The 19617-nt window shown below is 35.6% G+C and overlaps 1 protein-coding gene across 1 annotated transcript in view; it reads left to right on the top strand.

Moving 5' to 3' along the window:
* KIF14 (kinesin family member 14) overlaps positions 1-18863 on the top strand; it is a 29882-nt gene extending 11019 nt beyond the window's left edge. The window contains exons 9-31 of the mRNA XM_074152165.1: positions 246-362; positions 987-1105; positions 1415-1587; positions 1930-2077; positions 2182-2245; positions 2462-2646; positions 3403-3505; positions 3731-3891; positions 4759-4906; positions 5631-5783; positions 6313-6439; positions 7046-7139; positions 8192-8330; positions 9107-9207; positions 11645-11739; positions 12337-12558; positions 12711-12895; positions 13492-13650; positions 14211-14330; positions 16824-16898; positions 17518-17656; positions 17795-18176; positions 18851-18863. Of these exons, the coding sequence (XP_074008266.1) occupies positions 246-362; positions 987-1105; positions 1415-1587; positions 1930-2077; positions 2182-2245; positions 2462-2646; positions 3403-3505; positions 3731-3891; positions 4759-4906; positions 5631-5783; positions 6313-6439; positions 7046-7139; positions 8192-8330; positions 9107-9207; positions 11645-11739; positions 12337-12558; positions 12711-12895; positions 13492-13650; positions 14211-14330; positions 16824-16898; positions 17518-17656; positions 17795-18176; positions 18851-18863 (3222 nt within the window). The remainder of the gene's footprint in view (positions 1-245; positions 363-986; positions 1106-1414; positions 1588-1929; positions 2078-2181; positions 2246-2461; positions 2647-3402; positions 3506-3730; positions 3892-4758; positions 4907-5630; positions 5784-6312; positions 6440-7045; positions 7140-8191; positions 8331-9106; positions 9208-11644; positions 11740-12336; positions 12559-12710; positions 12896-13491; positions 13651-14210; positions 14331-16823; positions 16899-17517; positions 17657-17794; positions 18177-18850) is intronic.
* The last annotated feature ends 754 nt before the right edge of the window (positions 18864-19617 follow it).

The following is a 19617-nucleotide window of genomic DNA, read 5'->3' as shown; positions in this document are numbered from 1 at the left end:
AGACCCAAACCCATAGTTGGGTAATCTGTTGTTTGCGCAGTTTATGCTTATACAGTTATTTAACTGCAAACAATTGATACCATGGTTAAAAGTCTGAACTTAGCCCCCTTCAAGGGATGTGTATGTAAAAAAGCAAATGGAAGTGTTAATTTTTTAGTGTATTTAAAGTGGGCAGCTTATTAGACTTCTGCTTGTCCTCAGGCTTTTTATTTTGGTTTGAATGCAAACATCTCCCTTTTTTACAGGTAGAATTTGTGGATGAAGAACAATGTGACCGTAGGCTTACCAGTCACATAAATCTAATTGATCTAGCTGGCAGTGAATGCTGCTCGACAGCTCAGACCACAGGAGAAAGGCTGAAGGTAAACCAAGACTGGAAATCTGTGGAAAAGGATTGACTCCAAAGAATAGCTCTAAACTCCAAAGCATCCTCACCTACCAGGACTGTTGGTCAGGAGCTATAAGTATAAAAGGATGTAGCCCTTATGCTTATAAATATTGCATGGCATTTTGCCAGTGGGGGTGGATGGCCCTAAGAAGCTGTTTTGACCGTGCAATATGCAGGCCAGATCTTGCTTAGGACAGCACTCTCCGTGCTATGCATGCCTAATGATCCTCAAGAAGGAATGAGAAAAACTGTCCGCATGACTTTCCGTATCATGAGTTGGATATCGCAGGGAGTTGGGGGTTGCCCTTGTTGGGGAAGATTTCAGTAAACAGAGTTTCTAATAAGAGACTTTCTTTCAAGCTGCCTTCATAAGCTTGATGGTTCTTAACACTACTTATTTTAAAGCCAGGGTTTCTCTTCTTTCCAAATGAAGATCGCCTAGGATACTCTTGCATCTGTTTTTAATCAGTGATGACATTTAATATGGTAAAGCTGTACCATACATTGAATAAGCACAATTAAATCAACAGTACAGTCAAAAACGTCACACAAGAAAATACAACTGTATTATAATTATTTTTATTTTTGCTTTGTGTAGGAGGGTGTGAGTATCAATAAATCACTGCTAACCCTTGGAAAGGTTATTTCTGCACTCTCTAAACAATCTCAAAATGGAAATAAAACTTTCATTCCTTACCGGGAATCTGTCCTTACTTGGTATGTACACTTTAGAATTTTTTATATAGAAGTAAAGGCTTTCTGAGATTATGGATTCCTCTTCTGTTCAGGAGGCATTGCTTCCTCTCCCTTTCTCCCTCAAATGATCTATGGAGGGAAAAAATTAGCTTGTTGCATCAGGTAAAGAATAAACAGGACTTTGGTTTGTCTTTGAAGTAGTTCACAATCACTATTAAATAAGTAGCGAGACCCTAGATACTTTGTATTTAACCTGTTCAGATTGAGAAGTTTAATTTTTATTTCAATGTGGGAGCCGGGGATTGACTTCTACTCTCGTTTCAAATGAAGGTTATTAAAGGAAAGCCTTGGTGGAAATTCACAAACTGCTATGATTGCCACGATAAGTCCAGCTGCCAGCAGTACAGAAGAAACGCTCAGCACTCTTCGCTATGCGAAACAAGCTTGTTCAATTTTCAACATTGCTAAAGTAAACGAAGATGTGAATGCCAAGCTAATCAGAGGTGAGGTTGGCATCTTCAGTCTTTGAGGGTTTTTCATTTGCATGTGTTTAACTTAGTGCTCCATAAGAGTTTTTACTACTAATAAAATATTGTGTTGACTGACCAGTTATCAAATAGGCTAATACAACATAGGATATTTTCCTTTTAATATTCTTTGTGAGTTGTTTCTTTTTCCAAAGTGCAGATGATATCTTAAGCTATACTTGAGAACCTGGAACAGGGGAAGGTGTTTAACTTTTAATTTAATAACAAGATGAATTTTCTAGTATGCTACTGAAATGTCTAAACCCCATTTTCCCGCAATTTTTTATGTGTACTGTATGTCTGGTTTGTCTAATGTAGAATTGAAAGCTGAAATTGAAAAACTGAAGGCAGCTCAAAAAAGTGCTCTGAACACTGATCCTGAAAAATACAGACGTTATTTGCAGGAAATAACATCTCTGAGGTTAAAATTGCACCAGCAGGAGAGGGACATGACAGAAATGCAAAGGTCGGGCAGTCATTAATGTCTTCCTTTGAAATAGAAATGGTTAAATTTATATGCTGTAATTTTTCTCCTAATACGTTGTATTTTTTTCCCCTTGATGTATCAAGGGCCTGGAAAGAAAAATTTGCACAGGCAGAAAAAAGGAAATTAGAAGATATAAAAGAACTGCAGGTACGTTTTCTTTCTTCATTTCACTTTCTATAGGAGATATTACAACTATTCTAATTCTTCTGCAAGGCTTGTTGATGTTGTGTTTTTTGTACTATTTGGTTTCCTTAATACTATTCTTTTAACAGACTGCTGTGACTTCTTAGAAATAAATAATATAGATATTTGAATGCACGCAGTAAATCGGGTTTTTTTATGCAGAGTTCTCTTTTTATCTAGAAAGCAGGAATTGCATTCAAAATGGACAATCATTTACCAAACCTTGTCAATCTCAATGAAGATCCTCAGCTTTCTGAGGTGCTGTTGTATATGATCAAAGAAGGAGAAACTACAGTTGGAAGGTATACACCAAATTCAAAACATGATATCCAGCTTTCCGGAGTGCTAATTGCTGATGACCATTGGTATGTAGTAGTTTTTATACTTGAACTGTGAGCAGGAAATATTTATTCTCACCCTTCCCTTCCTTCTGGAGTCAGTCTTCTTTGTGCCAGTAACAAAATATAATTTTTCTAACCAGGAAAATACTATTTAGGGATAATTTTGATAGTGTTTAAGGATTAAGGTAACTTCCTTCTGTTCCCTCTAGAACTCTGTTAACCAAGGTAGTTAAGTTTCTTTATTCATTTCATTTATGTAGCAAAATTTTCTATTTGTGCAGAAATGCCAGAGAAAGAGCTGATCAAATGATGCTGTGTGATAACCCTCTTACATTAATTTCAGTGGAAAAGCCTTCACGATTCTTGCTTAAAACTGGGGAGTAATTTAGCCATATTCAAGAAATAATGTTTAAAGTACATTCTATACAATTGATCCTAGCCAAAATACTGGAAGAAACTTAACTAATCAATTACTAAAAACATGAAAGATGTGGGTATGTTGGGAAATTAAGTATTATCAAAGAAATGCTCAGATGACAGGGTATTGTAATAATTTTTTAGCAGTGGATTTTTCTTGGATTTAAATATCGATTCTCTTCCAAAATATAAGTTGTCAGTCATTAATTATGTATGTTATAACTAAATAGTATGAAGACAATCCATATCTGGAAAAACAATAACAGGACACTATCTAAAGCATGACTTTCAGTCCTTTTAGAAACATCATTTGCAACTAACATAAGCTGCTGTGTATATATCCCAAATATTTCTTGTTTTCAGTGTTATAAAAAATGCTGTTGGCAAAGTGAGTATTATTCCACTGAGGGATGCAAAGACATATGTAAATGGAAAATGCATTTCAGACCCAACAGTTCTGCATCATGTAAGTAATTGATTTGTAAGAGTAATATGTGCATGTGTGCATTTCTTAGCTTTGTTGATATTACAGCTTCAGGCTGCAGGTTTCCTTAGAAGGCTCTGAAACTGTAAATATTTGTCTCTTCCTCTTGGATTTCTAGTCCTACCTGTTATGTTTTAAGCACTCTGAATTTGCATATAAACCTAAAAGTTATAGAACAAACTGGTTTTTTTCCCCATTTCCCAATAGGGTGATCGAGTGATCCTTGGGGGAGACCATTATTTCAGGTTTAATCATCCAGTAGAAGTTCAGAACGTTAAAAGACCATCTTGTGGGACTACTCTTTTGCATGATGGTCCAAAAGATTTTGAATTTGCAAAGAATGAGCTGCTTATTGCACAGAGAGCACAGTAAGTATTGTATCTTCTTGTTCTAATAATAAATTGTTGTTAATGCAACTGTGCAATAGGTTTAAGAAATAAGAAACTTAAGATTATTAATAATGTCACAATAAGGGAAAGTTGGAAAAATAGCAAGGTTATTGTTAACTCCATTTATAATGGAAATGGAAGTCCCATACTTAGCTGAAATTAATGTAGACCTATAAGAGGTGATCACCACAATCTAGTCCAGCTTTCAAGAATGTAGACCGCTATTGAAGAAACACTGAGCTCCAGGGATCCTCAAGGTAGTGTATCTCTTCCATTACATTTTTCTCCAAGCACATAATGAGTCTGAAATTGACTGTTGATGTTTTAGAGAGATTTAAAGCCTGAAAAACAAATGCCTTGGGGAAAATAAGAAGAACCCAAAGCTACAACCTTGGTCTTCCGTGATGATGTGGAATTTGAGAGACAGTAAAGTGCTACTTGTACTTACTTTGTTCTTGGGGGTTATTAAACTGCAAGAGTCACTGACTTAAAACTTACTTTTCTGCATCTTAATGTGATTCAGTGAGTTTGTATTACAGTTCTTAATTTTGTGAAAGCTGCATAATAAAATAAATAAGGAAATCAAGTAGACTTTAAAATTCTGGAATGTCTTCCATCTTCACTTTTTCCATATGAAATAAAAAATATCTAGGTAAAATATAAAAGTTGTTTGTAAAAAAAAAAAAAAAAACAAAAAACAAAAAAAACCACCACAAAATAAACCCTTATATTTTTAACGTTAAAATTGGAGGGTCCTGTCATGATAGAAGAAAATATTTATAATCTCTATGCAGCCTGTAAGAGATTAAAGCCAGCATTTGAAATACATGATACTTCCACTTACAGGCTTGAATCGGAAATTGAAGAGGCACGACTCAAAGCCAAGGAAGAAATGATGCAAAGTGTCCAAATTGCAAAAGAGATGGTTCAGCAAGAACTGACCTCACAAAAAGAAGCTTATGAAAGCAAAATAAAATCACTGGAAGCAGAGGTGGTAAGTTGCCATTGCATCATTACATCAGTCATATCAATAAAATAAGACAGAAGCTGTACTATGGAGTTTCTTTTCATTGTTATTGCTTGTTGGCTGAGGTGTTTTTTTTTGGTTTTGCATGTTGTAACAGTGTCTTAGGGAATGCTAATCCTCATTCTTTTTTTTTTTTCTTAAAAAAAAAATCAACCCAACAGCATTACTAACACAAGAAGTTACACAGTAGATATCCCCTTCAGAATTTCAGAGTTCTAGGCATTTTGGTTTATAGAATTAGCCAAGAACTAAAACGTTAATCCAGTGTGAATTTGATGAGGGCGTACCTTGTACACGAAGAAAAATCCCTACAAAATCTAGCTTATTCTATAAAACTTTTAAATTACTATAGTGTTTTAGTTAATATGGCTTTTTTCTTCCAAGCTTGCATGCTGCTTTGTTAGTCTTTTAAATATTTTTACAATATGTATAAGTCTACATGGAATAGTACATCATGGTAAAACAATAATGATGGAGTATTTTATTTCTTAAATGGGCTATAGAAAACATAATGTGAGGTTTGTGAACTGGGATATAACCTTTCATTGCTGACACTGGGCTGAATAATCCACAGGGGCTGCGTGTTTTAAATGTATTAAAGTGAAAATAAATCTTAATATATGACTGAGGTGTGGATCAGAAATGCTGTAGAAGCGGTATACCGCCTCTCATCTGTGCCTTTTTATATTAGAGAGAAGAATCTCGTAAGAAGCAAATCCAAGAACTGAATAACCAAAAAGCTGCAACTAAAATACAGGAGCTAGAGAAGGCAAAGCAAAATCTTGAGCTAGAACTACGCTTCAATAAGAAACGTTTAGAAATGGAGACCTTAGCTACCAAGCAGGTAATTTTAAAAGCTGCTTTTTTTTTTTTTTAAATCACTGTGATTTCTGAAGTTTTTTTTCTTCTATTTGATCTTATGCAAAAGACAAAAAAAGAAGTGTGAATAATGCTGACCTTATTTCTTATATAATGTGGACTTTTTTGTTTATGTACGAAACTAGCAATCATTGCCTGTGCCAAAAGTTATGACTCTAAGCATTAATGTAAGTAATGATTGGTTTTTCGCTGGTGTTCATGTCATAATTGTTGCAGCAGTCAGATACATATTTGCAAGTCAAATCTGACTTTCTTGTAAAGTTGTTTCTTCTTAATTCCAGTTTTTTTAAGCATGTCAATATCTAAGCAAAACCAGCAAACTGTCAAAAGTTTGAAGATAAAGGGTTTCATATCGATATGGCAGGTGTCCAATACAAATTTCATTCTGTTCTCAGAGTCCATAATGACAGCAACTAAAAATTTGCTTAAATAAACAGCATTAAGAGTTTTGGATTTTTTTTGGATTTTTTTTTTTTTTTTCCTTCTTCCTCCAGGCTCTGGAAGACCATACTATTCGTCATGCAAAGATACTTGAAGCTCTGGAAACTGAGAAGCAGAAGATTGCTGAAGAAATACATAATCTTCAGAAGAATCGTGGAAGTGGAAATAAAACAATGACTAGTATGTATATACATAGTATGTATATACATAGTGTTGCAAGGGCAATGCTGACTCCTCTTCTGTTTCATGGGCTTGGATTTGATATGGATCCAGAAACTTTCTCTTCTTCTAACACTTCTTTAACGATCCTGAACTCTAAGAGCCTTTTGGCTGCTGTGATCCTTTCCATTCATAAGCCCTATGTATCAGAGATAAAAGCTCTGTTTTAATCATGCCCAGGGTAGTTAGCTGAATATAAGTGTAGTCTGTATTTACCCTGATTACTTAGAAGTTCTTCCCCTGTCCAGTTGAACTGGTGAGGCGTTAATTCATTGAGGAAACTGAAGTAACAGAATTGATTCTGTTTAGTTTCCTATCTCAGTCTAATATATAGTGTCTTGTGCCTCTATTTCTGAAATACCCTTTATCTGACCTTTTTATAAAGGCTTATCTTGGCTGTGAAGGTCATCTATTGTAATGTATTGGGAATTCAGAGAACTATTTTTGGCTAAATTCCATTCAAATTTTTGGTTGTGGTTTCTTTCTTTTTCTTTTATTTTTAACCCTGAAGTTGTTGCATCACGTTGTTTGATCCACTTAATCATTATGTGCCGTATTCTTCATTAGTTCCACTTAACTGGAATTCTCTGAAACTATCTGTGATGATCAAAGAGGCCAACACCATTAGTAATGAATTAGGGAAAAACACTGTTTTCTACAGGTGAGTAGCTGAATTAGTTAATTATAAGGTGGTATATATAATATGTGTGTGTGTGTGTGTGTGTGTATGTGTATATATATATATAAAAAATTGAGGGGTGGATTCTGGATGTGCAGTGAGCTCTTTGTTTTTCTTTTCACAGTTTTGTTAAATTGAATATGACAAATTACTTTTCCAAACTAGCTTTAGTAAAGTGTGTAGTTCATCCTTGTTAGTTTGAAATGTGATTTTCAAATTTGAATTTTATATCAAGTCTTTGAAGGTATGTCTACAAACAATTAATTTTGGAATGACTGTGCTTTGGAGGTCAATCTTCTGATGCCCGTGTCCATCCTGCTTTGGTTCACTATTAAAGTGGTCCTAAAACACACTAACTGCATTCCTTGTGGACAAAACTAAACTGGGGAGTATGTGCCAGCCACTAGGAGGTGTTCAGTTCACAGGACCACAATAGGAGGAGTTCAAAGTAAAAACCCCCGAACATGCAAATAGTGGATATTGAGTGCTTGGGACCAGTTGTTTTGCTCCACAGATCTCTCGCTATCCCATGCTACTTGCTAGTCATAGCTGAAGAGTGTTCTGGAAGTGGGCCTGTATATTGGTCAGGTGTTCTTAGTGTAAGCAGAGATATATTAGTACAGATCTATCATTTCAAAAAATGCTACAGTAAATGCATGTAAGCTAGGACTTTCTAATAGGTGTATGTATTACCGTGTTTTTCAGATGATGTCTTTTCACATCCTTCAACAGGAATTCTGCCAGTAGAATTCTGTAGCATGTATTTGGTCCCAAGTTTCTTGCGACCCAGGAACTTCTATGCTATTATCTATTTCTGTCTCTGAATGTGGGGATTCCTTTTATCCTTTACGTAAAAATAATTTCAATGGCTACGCTAATGTATGCTTGGTGAGATACGTGATGTCTTAAGCAGTGTCTGTGTTGGTAATGGAATTTTTATTCTCTGTATAATTCTATCTACAAGTACCTTGTTCATTTTTGCAATATGAATAATGTTTTTTGTTTTTGTTTTTTTAAACTTTCCATATTCTTAGGCACGACAAAATTGATGATAAAACAGGAACAGTGTCTTCTGTTCAGGTGCAGGTTCGTAACATCAAACTAGGAATAGCAACTTACTGGAGCCTGGAGAAATTTGAATGCAAGCTAGCAGCGATGAAAGAACTCTATGAGGTCAGTAGCAACTGAAAAAAACCCGCTAATATTTTGTCAAAGATAATATTTTGATAATCATACAGGAAGAAAATCTTGGAAATTTTTTGTTTGTCATCTTGAACACCAAGACACCTGATTATTTTTTATTAAACACATGTACACACAGTTGTCCATCTCACAGAAAGAGGACAGTAGAAATCAATGACTTTATTCAGGTCATTTTGTGTACAGTGTAAAGTAGTAAAACAAGGACTGCTTTGTGGTTCTTCTGGCTGTTCAATTGTTTATCTGTTCTAGAGGAAAACTTGACCTTTTAAAGGTATCGCTTGAATTTTCAGTACTATGTTCTATCATCTATTTTCCTTTGATTCTGGTAAGTTAATTTGCTACTGGTTGCTTTTGTCTGTATGTGCTTTAGGTTCTTCAATGGGAGTTTTTAAAGGCATTTTTCATCGGTTTTTTTTAATAAACTGACAATTAAGGTGCACGTTAATCCCTTTGTCTAATTCCATTGCCCTTAATTGGACAAATTTGGGTATTTTTGTACTGCACCTCTCTAAATGTGCAGTACTTTATTTTGGAACATATCGTACTATCTTCTGTATCAAAAAGGAGGATGTAAAATAGAAGAATGGGAGAAGTGGTAACAGTGCCTACATTTGATTCTGTATCCACAAAACCCCCTATAATCATCTTCTAAAATCTTTGCTTAAAGGTAGACAATGGTTCCTGTGGTTCTCACTCTACTTCTGTTTAACTCCCCTCCTCCCCTGTGTTTTCTTTATTTTTTTCAGACTCATGATAGCAATAAAGCTGCTGATGTATTTTATGACCCTGCTGATGAGTGGGAACCTGACCTTTCAGATGCCTCAGTTTCCTCTCTTTCCAGAAGAAGGTGATACTAATTTGTAGCTCTTTCATCTACCCTTAAAGCAAAAAAATATTTGTGTAATTATCCGGATATGCTTCTGTGCTAGTAATGTAGTCTTTTACTTATTAATTCTTCTTTTACCTTATTACAATATCAAACTTCGAAATTGAATGAAAAGTTATGTATAAATTTGTGAGGACAGGGAAAAGTTGAAACTAAATGTGTTACCTTACTATGCTGTACTGGCTTCACTTAGGAAATGTGTGTTAGTATGCAACATGCTGCTAAGAAAAATTGCATACGCGCTAAAGGAGTTTGGCGGATTAAACAGCAATGTTTCTGAGGTCAGGCATAGCATATATGTAATGTATGACTGCTCAGTGCCAGAGAGTTTTATGTATGACTATTGGCAACCAGCTGGAGGTAAGGGAAGGCTGTTTCCAATTCTTTCAGAAAGATATCTCAGAAATTGATACATTTGTTTGTATCACAGGAGTTTAAATTAACCTCCAGAGGTTATAGATAGACACATATTTAATTAGTAACACAAGCGGTTTTTAAACAGGCAGGTGGACATCTATTCCCATCCTTACTTACCTATACCCTGTGCCAACAGATGAGTAGTTCTCTTCTGTTCATTGATTCTTTTATCTTTCCTCATCAACAAGAAATAGGAAGAAAAGTTCCTCCAAACCCAGAAGTATATTTTGTCAAAAGTTGTCATGGCTTTCTAAACCATGTATCTAGATATCATCAGTGCAGAGTGAAATGTCTGGTTTTTAATGTTTTATTCACACTTCCATAATATGAAAGCATTGTTTTTAAGGACTAAATTGCAGCTGGTCTGGGACCTTGTATTTGAAGTTCTAGCCTTGTAGCAATATTTTTAAGTGAATTCCTAACTTGTGCAAGTTGTAGGTTGCAAAGGAAATGCTATCAGATCCTTAATTACAGCTTTGCTAGTGGGTAGCAGCTTATATGATTATTGTTATTCTGCTGGAAAGCAGGTCAGTTTATCTGACTAAGTTTTGGAAAGCATTCCTGAACGTTCCAAGTAAACAAAAGTTACCTGAAAAGAATGCAATGGATAAACAGTTTCTTTATTTTTAGTCTAAATACTGTTTTAATGACAGAATAAAGTTGGAATACTTTTTATCTGATGCTGCCCTCTGGACAGTATTATAATGTGTCTTCTTGAATCTCAGAAGTGTATTTGGTTTTGTTCTGCCTACTTAAAAATGCAAGAATAGAAGCTGAACAAGAAAAGGTACTAGAAAAGGGAAATCGGTGTTGACAGCAGTTAACTGATGTCGGTCGATCATAGGCATGAAATAAATTGAATTCCATGTGGTAGTTTAAGATTTGGTCCTCCTGATGCATAGTGTGAGGGAGCATAAAGGACAGGCTGTTCCAAAAGGGAAGGGCGGTTTGGGGATGAATGTGACAACAGAGTAGACAGGGCAGTGCCCTTGGGGAAAGAAAGTTTAGCCCCAGAGTATCTAAATGAGGTGAGCAGAGTAGGTCTGGCAATGGTGACCAGGGTCAGCCAACAGTCCAGATCCACAGGTAAGTACGGAATGATGAGACGGGGCTGAGCTTAAGCTGAGAAATTGGCTCAATGAGTCAGGATTAGGTCCAGGGACAGCTGGCAGGGTCAGCCTGCAGTCCAGTGATTTCCCGGCACGACCATCACGACAAGGTCCCAGGTCAAACTGGGAAGCCAAGTCTGCATGTCCAGATCGATGGCATACATGGATGGCCAGGCACAGGTGTGGTTACAATACAGCTGCAGTGTAAGTCAGGCAGGACCAAGGACAGGAGACTCATCTTAAATGCAGCCCCAAGAAAAGTTAGGGAGCCCCTGTTGAGTCTCCTTCTAGCTGTTTCTTTAACAGCTCCAAGGCTGGCTGAGGCTTCTCAAACAACTCTCTTACCAAGAGCTGGCCTTCAGCACTGACAGCTAAGCACCCAGAGCCAGGCCAGAGAAGCTAGGTTAGCTTCTCTAACTGATAGTGGAGAATTTTACAGAACGTCTGCCTTCTACCAAGAAGAAAACTGCTCCTATCTGGCTTTTCAAAAGCAGTTCGTTCTGTCCAGCAAACGAGATCAAAAAAAGCCAAGATGTCTGCTTGCTGTGGTCCCAGCAGGTAGGAAAGAAATATGTTTTGTTTCAAGTTCTAGATAATTGTAATCCAGTAATAAACCGGTAGCTTAAAAATGAGAATGTGGAATGAAGATCCTGGTATATTAGCAAGAGCCTGAAGAAAGTCAGTAGGATCCATCCTATGGGCTGTATTGTCTTGCTTTCACTCTGGTTTAGGTTTTGGGTTCCATAATTAAAAATACGTGTTTGTTTTGTTTGCCTGATGTCTGTTAATATTTGTTGAACTTTCAGTGGGTGCGGGGAGAAAGAAACTTTAATAAAGAATCTTCATGTTTTCACTCTGTCATCCTTTCCTAGAAGTAGAAGTTTCATGAAGAACAAGAGAATTTCTGGATGTTTGTCTGAGATAAAATTGCAACCAATTCAGAATATACAGACTTCCTATATGCCAGGTATACTATAGGAGACAACACATTTCATTTCATACTGAGAACTTGAAACTACTACATGTATAAAACATATGTACTTCAAATAGTCGTTAAAAAAAGTGTGAGTTGGAAAACAAAATGAAAAATATCCTGTTTATAATATCTTCAAGCTTATGATGTCAAGCTGTTAACAGTAGGGTTTTTTTTATTTTTGATTATGCGTTCTTAGGGCAAAAACTTCCTGACCAGCAATCATGACCCTTATTTAAGAAATTTACCTAAAACACTACTCTGCTTAACTATGTGGGTTAACTGGAGAAAGATGATAATTCATGTAAGAAATTGCTGGAGGTTGAATCCCGATATAATAATTTGTAGGCTTGCTTTGTTTGAGTTGTTGCTATTTATTCAACTACTAAAGTTCTCCCAAGCTTTTTAAATATTTTTTTCTGAAATACTAAATGTATGTAGAATGTTGTATACACTTTTTTTCTGACTTGCTATCTTGAGTAGTTGGAGATTGCTGAAGAAGCAATATGTAATAGTTATTACAAAGACACACTGACTTCTCACTCCTATGAAGAGTTTCTTGCATATATGTTTTGCTTTTACATCATACAGGTTTACAGAATAAGTCCAGCATATGCCCAAGCTTTTCTGAATCGTTTCTTCCTGGAATTTGCAAAGAATCTCTAAGTTCAGCTTTAGATTTACTGGAACAGAATCAGGAAGGAGGAAAGAGCATACCGGATAGTCTCCTAACTAATTTGTTTATCATTTTCTCTGGAGTTTCTGCCATTTCAAAAGCCTATGAACAGCAAGATGAAGAATGTAAAGAAAACCGTGAGTCTCACTTTTGTAACAGTTTAAAGCAAACATTAGTAATGACTTGTCTTTCAGGTGCACAAGCATTCATATATTTGCCTGTCAGAAGAATTAACATTCCTACTTTCATATGCAAAGGAGACCTTCTGATAGATCTCTTTCTCTTGTAGTTTTTGCTCTTGATCATGCTGCTCAGTCCTACAGCATCAGAATTATCTCTGCTTTTAACCAGCTTGTGGTTCTAACCAAGCTCTGGCTTAACAATGTCCAAAAGTGCCCTGGATCTATAAAAGTTGATGAAGAAATAAAACAGGAAGTAAAGAACTTGGGAGGCTATTTACAGTTACTATTGCAGGTAAAGTATGTTAAAGAATTCATCTGTGTGGAGAGGAGTTCAGTGCATTAATGCAATATTTGTTACAGACTTGTTAAAAACTCTTAAATGTCCAGCATATGCAATGACAAATAGACACACCTAAGGGAGATGAACAGCAAAGGGTGCATTTTTGCTGGCTAAACTGGTACTTCCATTTGCTAGTTCAGAGTAATGCAGATCATTCTGTGCCCAGGCCCTGACAATAGTGTAGGTTCTTAAACATAAAAGGGGAAAATAAAACATGCAGTGATAAGAGAAAATGCTAGTTTAGATTGAAGTGCTACTGTTTATACGTTTATAAACGAGTGGTCAGTAAATATTACTCTTGTTCATGCTACAGCCTTCTGAAGACTAAATTTTTTTTTTTTAACTGTGTAATTATAATGATACCATTCTTCTCTGTGGTGTGAGGTATGGTCTTTTAGCTGTGGTAGATACGCTATTGGAAGAACCAAGATGTAAAGCTGAAAATGTCTGAAGCCATTGTGTGCTGCACTCTTGCATTCTACAAAGTACGTGCTCTTTGACCCAAGATGCTTTCTAGCTTCAGTGAATGGTATGCTTTTCTTTCTCAGGGATGTTCTTCAGATATATCCTCGATGGTAACAGAAGCATGGAGCAAAATAAACCAAACAGTAAAACAAACAATGAAATACATAGGACACTTGGCAGTGGTCACAAGAGCTGATATTTCCTTTTCTGAAGAGAACAACATTCCTGCATCTAGTCTACAGGTGAGAAAATGTTTATTAGATGTAGCAATTAGAAATAGTAATTTTAATGTTGACATCACATTTATTTTCAGTAACTGTGCTCAGAAGCAGTGTTACGTACAACAGTTTCATCAGTTGAATTAAGAATTTTCAGAGTTTATCTAATACTTCATTTTTATGGTGAAAATGGATACATGTTAATACCCTTGAATTTTTTTTTTCTTAAAAAAACGCACACTTTAAATAACTTCTATCTATAAAGAGAAAGAAATACTGTGCTTTTAGGATTCTGTCTGCACTGAGGTTGTGCAAGTCTACTTATTTCACTGAAATTCAATACTTGTTTCAGTAATATATGATTAAGTACCACATAAAATTTTCAGACATCTGAAGAAAGTTAGGAAAAGGAGGTTGAAGCGGTGAGCCCCCATGGTCCAAGAATGACATGTTACTGAATAGACCAGCACTGAACAACTTGCTCAAAACAAAATTACGTTTCTAGCCCACTATGGAAAACCCGTTTTAATTCAAGGCCATATCAATTCCTTTAATCGTTATGTTTTGAACTTTTATTTTAAAAGGACTTTGTACTTGCTGTTTATGATGGAGTAGGCTCAGGGCTGGAGTTTCTCATTGATACTGTACAGGAAAAAGCAAGAATGGTGCAGAAAGAACTTGTGAAACAATATCCACAAAATAAGGTGAGATGAAAATAAGTTTATATGCTACTACTGTATCTTAGAGGCACTTGATTATATCATTTTGTTTTTCAGCAATTCTGCTTAGAAAGTTTATAGTAGGAGTACAGTTATGAATAGTAATGGAGGTTTGAGATGAGTGGTAAGTGGGAATACTGACTAGAGTCTTGCAGAATTTTTTACAGGGTTTAGCCTTTCACCTGTATGTAGACTGAATATTTCAGTGCATTTTATTTAGAATGGTTTCTCTGTGCATTGGAGGGCATTTTGTGTAAAATTTCACAGTGTAACCATGAAAGAGAGAGAGAGTATATGAAAACTGGCACAAAGGAGCAAGTGGACCTTTTATTCTGCATGCTACTGTGAAGTTTGTTTTGTAAAAAGATGGCATATTTAATATGTAACACTTTATGATCCTGAAAGTTAATTGCTATTTTATATTGATAATAGTAATCACCTCTGCTATTACTACATTCATGGTTATTGTCACAAAGATTATTGGAAAGTTTGAAGGCTTCATTTTGTCATACGTTGCTCTTACAGTCCTAGTCCCAAACGGCATGTTATCTAGAAATTTGTTTATTTAAATAGTTCAGTGTTTTCTTTTAAGAGCTAGTCTTCTCATGGGCTTAATGCTTGGGACATGCTGAAGCACTTCCATGAATTTAGGGGGAAATTGGTTGACTAAAGTAGCTATTTAATAGCACAGAGATCAGAAATGTTCTGTTTGATTTCGTGTCATTCACAGAAATCACAACTGACCTTCAAATACTTTACAGGTTGATAATCAGCAAAGGTATTATAATTTCAGCACTTCTTTATTACACTTTATAGGAAAGTTACAGCAAATTATTTATATTGTATTAATGAGTTGTTCCTGTCACCTTCCAAATTTATTGTAATATGAAAAGGAATTTCATCAATGGGAAGCTTTTCTCTCTCATAATGACCTCAATTTAATTATTTTTGTAATTTTAAGATGACATATTCCTACTGCCTACTACTAATAAACAGATGTGTGATACTTCCCCCTCCCCCCATTTTAGCAGTTATATTTTATCAAATTGAATAGGTTTGGGGTTGTTTTGTTTTTTTTTTCCAGTATGCTGAAGCCAGAGTTATTCTGTGGAGGAATTGCTCTTTCATGAAAGAAACATACTATTATTGGTGTGTCTAGTGTATTTTGACACTTGAAGCAGAACAGACCACATTACATGCTGAATTCAGTAGTGGGTTATTTAGGGTTTGGGGTTTTTTTTGCCTGGAGGTGCTTTTTTTAAGCTACAGCCTGTTATTTTGTGCTCTTATTTTGCTTAGATGACAAATCGTGAGGAAGATGATACTATAGGGAGTTATGCAAAGTAGAGAGTAAAGTACAAAGAATAAGCACAATAGTTAAAAATATTTCTGCGACTGTATGAAAATTCCAGTAGGCAAGCTAGAGTACCCCTTAGAAATATGCCACTTTCTTAGCGGGTGAGCCATTTTGACAGAAAGCCTGGCTGAATTAGAAAGAAATACTTTGGAAAGATTGAAATGTTCTTTAGCCAGGTATTAGGTGTATATAGTGTACATGCTTCCTTTCAGTGTTGGGATATATAGGCTTGTTCTGCCGCTCTTCCTCTGAATAAGTATGTTTTGTACAGATAGCATGCAAGGCCAAAGGTGATAGTTTACCTGTGTCTGAGAAATCCTGTCTCCTGCCTCATGTGTTTTTATTTTTGTTCTTTTTCCTCAAAGTAGAGAAATTTGCTGAACTGTGGCCAGTAAGAAAATATCCTTAATGAGTTGGGATATATAAAATGCTTATTCCTGAAGAATTTTTTACTGCTCAAAAATCTGTAATATATGACCTGGGATAAAAGGTTCAAATCAGTTGGAGAGGAGTGACAAATTGCTTGTCTCAAGGAATCAAAAAGTTCTTCCTACTCTGGTTTTCACTGTTGTCATTTTTAATCCTACAGATAATAGTGAAACTGTCCAAAATCTTTTATGTTCCTCTCTGCTTGCTTAACTCCTGAGTGCTTCATGTTTCCAGCAAAAGGAATTGAGCAATCTGCTTTCCAGATAATGCTGTTCCCTTGCAGCAGATTCCGATGTATCTGCAGGATTTCTGTATATGCTTGCTGCTGGTGGAACTAGTGTGAAGTCAGGGAGAGAACACCAGGGTATGAACTAAAAGATTACCCTTGCCACTTAGAATGACAGCGATACAAAAACTGCAGGACAACCTTTCTTTAGTGAATACTTAAATTTGCTCATTTGATCCTCCTTTGTTAAGGGGGTTATTAAAAACCTTGAAGATAGTTAACAATGTTTTCTACCAGTTAACATTTTATTTGAAAAACTGTGTTATGTTGCAGAAAACATTGCTTCTGCTTTTGAGTATTTTTCTCAGTAGTATGCCAGTGTTCATTGTTATCCTTCTAAAATATTAATTTACTTCTTACTTTGTCTTGAATCAAGTTTACGATATAATGTAAAGTTTCTTTGTAGATTCAAAATCAATTAAAGGACAATGTTGTGGCATTAGCCAGATTCCTTGAAAATAACATCTCTCATTGCAGAAAGGTAAGAGAAATTTTTGCAAAATGCGTGCTTTGAAGCTGGGGTTTAAATTTAAAGGATGCATTTAACAAAGAAGAGTTAAAACTACCTTCTGTATATTTATGATTGCATGATAACACTTCCTGTCTTGGTGGTATTCTTGTGATTGGCACGCTAACTTTTCTGGCTACTGCATTTCACTCAAAACTATTTGATTTTAATTTTACTTAAAATATTTCTGAAGGTACCTTTATTTTACCTACCTTCTTTTTGTGCACACCATGAATGGTCTAACCACCTGGTTTGTTTTCTTTTCTTTTAAGTTGAAAGCTTCGAGTTCAGTAATGCTAGTGTAATTCTGTTATAACTGCTGCAGTAGTTCATGGTCATGGTTATTGATATTTTGAATTAAAAGCCAAGGTAGATTATTTAATCTGTCTTCTAAGAGCCAAACCATTTGCTGCTTTTTTTTTCCTCCTGAAATTCTCTTTGGAGCTATCTTATGTTTTGTGACTTGGCATCACTTTCACTTTGTGTTTCAGCATTAGCCTGTTTTATGTGCCTGAATCTGTAATAGGCATGTTTAATAGTAAATATACGATCATATATTTAGTTCTTTTTAAATTTCTCTTTGTTAATACAGAAAGAAATAAAATCTCAATTACCAGAAGGAGAATCTCTATATCAGGAAATAAAGAAAAGCACTAACATTGCTGTGAAATATTTGGAATTGGAGCAGTGCCTAGCTGAAGTCTGTCAAATTGTTTCTTCTACATTGCAAGGTATTTAGTTGGGTTATTGCCGGTCTTGATAGTAACCTGTGGACTACAGGAGACCTGTAAAGCAAGTGGGAGGGAGGGTGGGCTACTTGATCTCTCTTTGCAAAACGCTGCATTTGATTCTTCTTTGGTTTTTCATAGGGTCATACAGAAACACAAGCCCTCTCAAGAGCTTTGCAGAAAAGATTTGTGTCATAGCTGGATATTTTAACAACTATTTCAGTTTATTTGCCTTGTCTTCTACTTCTGCAAACAATCCTACCCAGAAAACACCCATGCCTTTTATGAACTTGGATGAACTGGACTCTCTGGTTGATTCCCTTATTATGAATTTTGAACTTGAACAAGGACAGCCATCATTGAAATCTCCAGCTCTTTGTAATGAACCTACTGAGGGTGGAGGAGGACGGGTTGAAACAGGTGAAGCTGAATTTGTTTGGAAACAGAAGGGCGTTCCAAAATACACACGCGAACTCCGGTCTTTACCTCCATTTCCTGCTGAGCATTCGCCTAGTAGGATACAGTGGGTATAAAATGCTATTATCAAGAAATTTGAGGAAACTCTTTCCCTTTACATGACAGGAAAACAACATAGCACAAAAAGCTAAAATTTATTGCTAATATTATTAGTAAGTGGTATGAAAGTAAATTACATGATTGTATGAGGATAAGTACCCTAAATTTCACAAGAAAAAACGGGATTCCTTAAGAGGCTTGGACTTAAAATTATAGTGCCTTTTATTTTAATAAAAGACTATTATTACCTAAGCCTGTAAGAAATAATTTAATGCAGTAAGTAAAAAAAAAATATATCTATTGGAGGTAATATGAATGGAGAAAATAAAAACTGTTGGGGAATAACTAGCGAACACAGTAAAAGCTTAGTAGGACATTCACATCTCTTCATCTTAAACCTTTGACAGGACTCTTCTGTAACAGTGGAAGGAGATTCCTTTGAAGGGCATTTGTAACACACGCTTATGCTGCATAGAGTTAGACAAGAAGACTGCCTTCCTGTCTTAGACACTTGAAAGGTAGATGATGTGGGTACCAGTTTTTTGTCAACATTGTTGCTTCATGATCTAGTAGTGCTACTGCAACTTTAAAGTGGGTTTTATGGCTTTCTTTTTTTTTTTTAAATGACAGCTTTTTTTTTTTTAAAAAAACAAAGCAAAAACTTTGTATTTACTTCTGTAGGGGAAAACTATGAGAGATGGTAGAAGTACTTTACAACCTTATTTGATTAATTTTTTTTTAGTGCCTTTGCAGTTTATTGAAAAATCTGGACTTAAAAGTATCAATGGTGGTGCAGCTTAACTCAATCTGAACTAACTTCAGTTTGAATGTTGTTGCTAGCAAATTTGAATTATTATTCTTTAATAATGGGTTCTAGAAGGCCTGGACCTAGCACATTTTACTTGCAACAGTGCTGAGAAATTAGTAAGCTAAAACCTAGGTTTTTTCCTATATATCAGAGCTTCCAAGCCAGATATTCATAGCTATAATCTTTCCTTCTTAGGGAAGATGCTCAGCATCTTGAGAATTTCAGTCTTCAAGAACATGTCAGGCTCTTAGAACTATTTTCTGTGAAAAGACTACAGTGAAGGGAGTCAATCATCCTTTTCCTTTGAAAGCTTTCACATTATAGTTATAATTGATGCAGTTAGCAATTTCATGCTCTTCTTATTTAGAGGAAATGAGGAAAGGTAATTATGCTGACCCAGTAACCCACATATGTTTTTCTTAAGACTAGTATACCTTAATACTTTATCAAAAAATGTCTTGCAATGCAGGCCTGCCATCAAAAATATTCAACAATTTTTATTGCAGCTAATAATTTCCTTCTCACATGAAGTGGGATATTGCTTAGTCGCTTTCCTACTGTAAAGGCCTTTACAAGTCTGCTCAGGGGATGACAAAGTATATTCAGTTGTTCAAATTTTTATGCTTTAAAAGTGAAGATA

This window comes from Numenius arquata, chromosome 8 (assembly GCF_964106895.1).
Source record: "Numenius arquata chromosome 8, bNumArq3.hap1.1, whole genome shotgun sequence".
Taxonomy (NCBI): domain Eukaryota; kingdom Metazoa; phylum Chordata; class Aves; order Charadriiformes; family Scolopacidae; genus Numenius; species Numenius arquata.
This window is presented reverse-complemented; position numbering and strand designations above follow the sequence as displayed.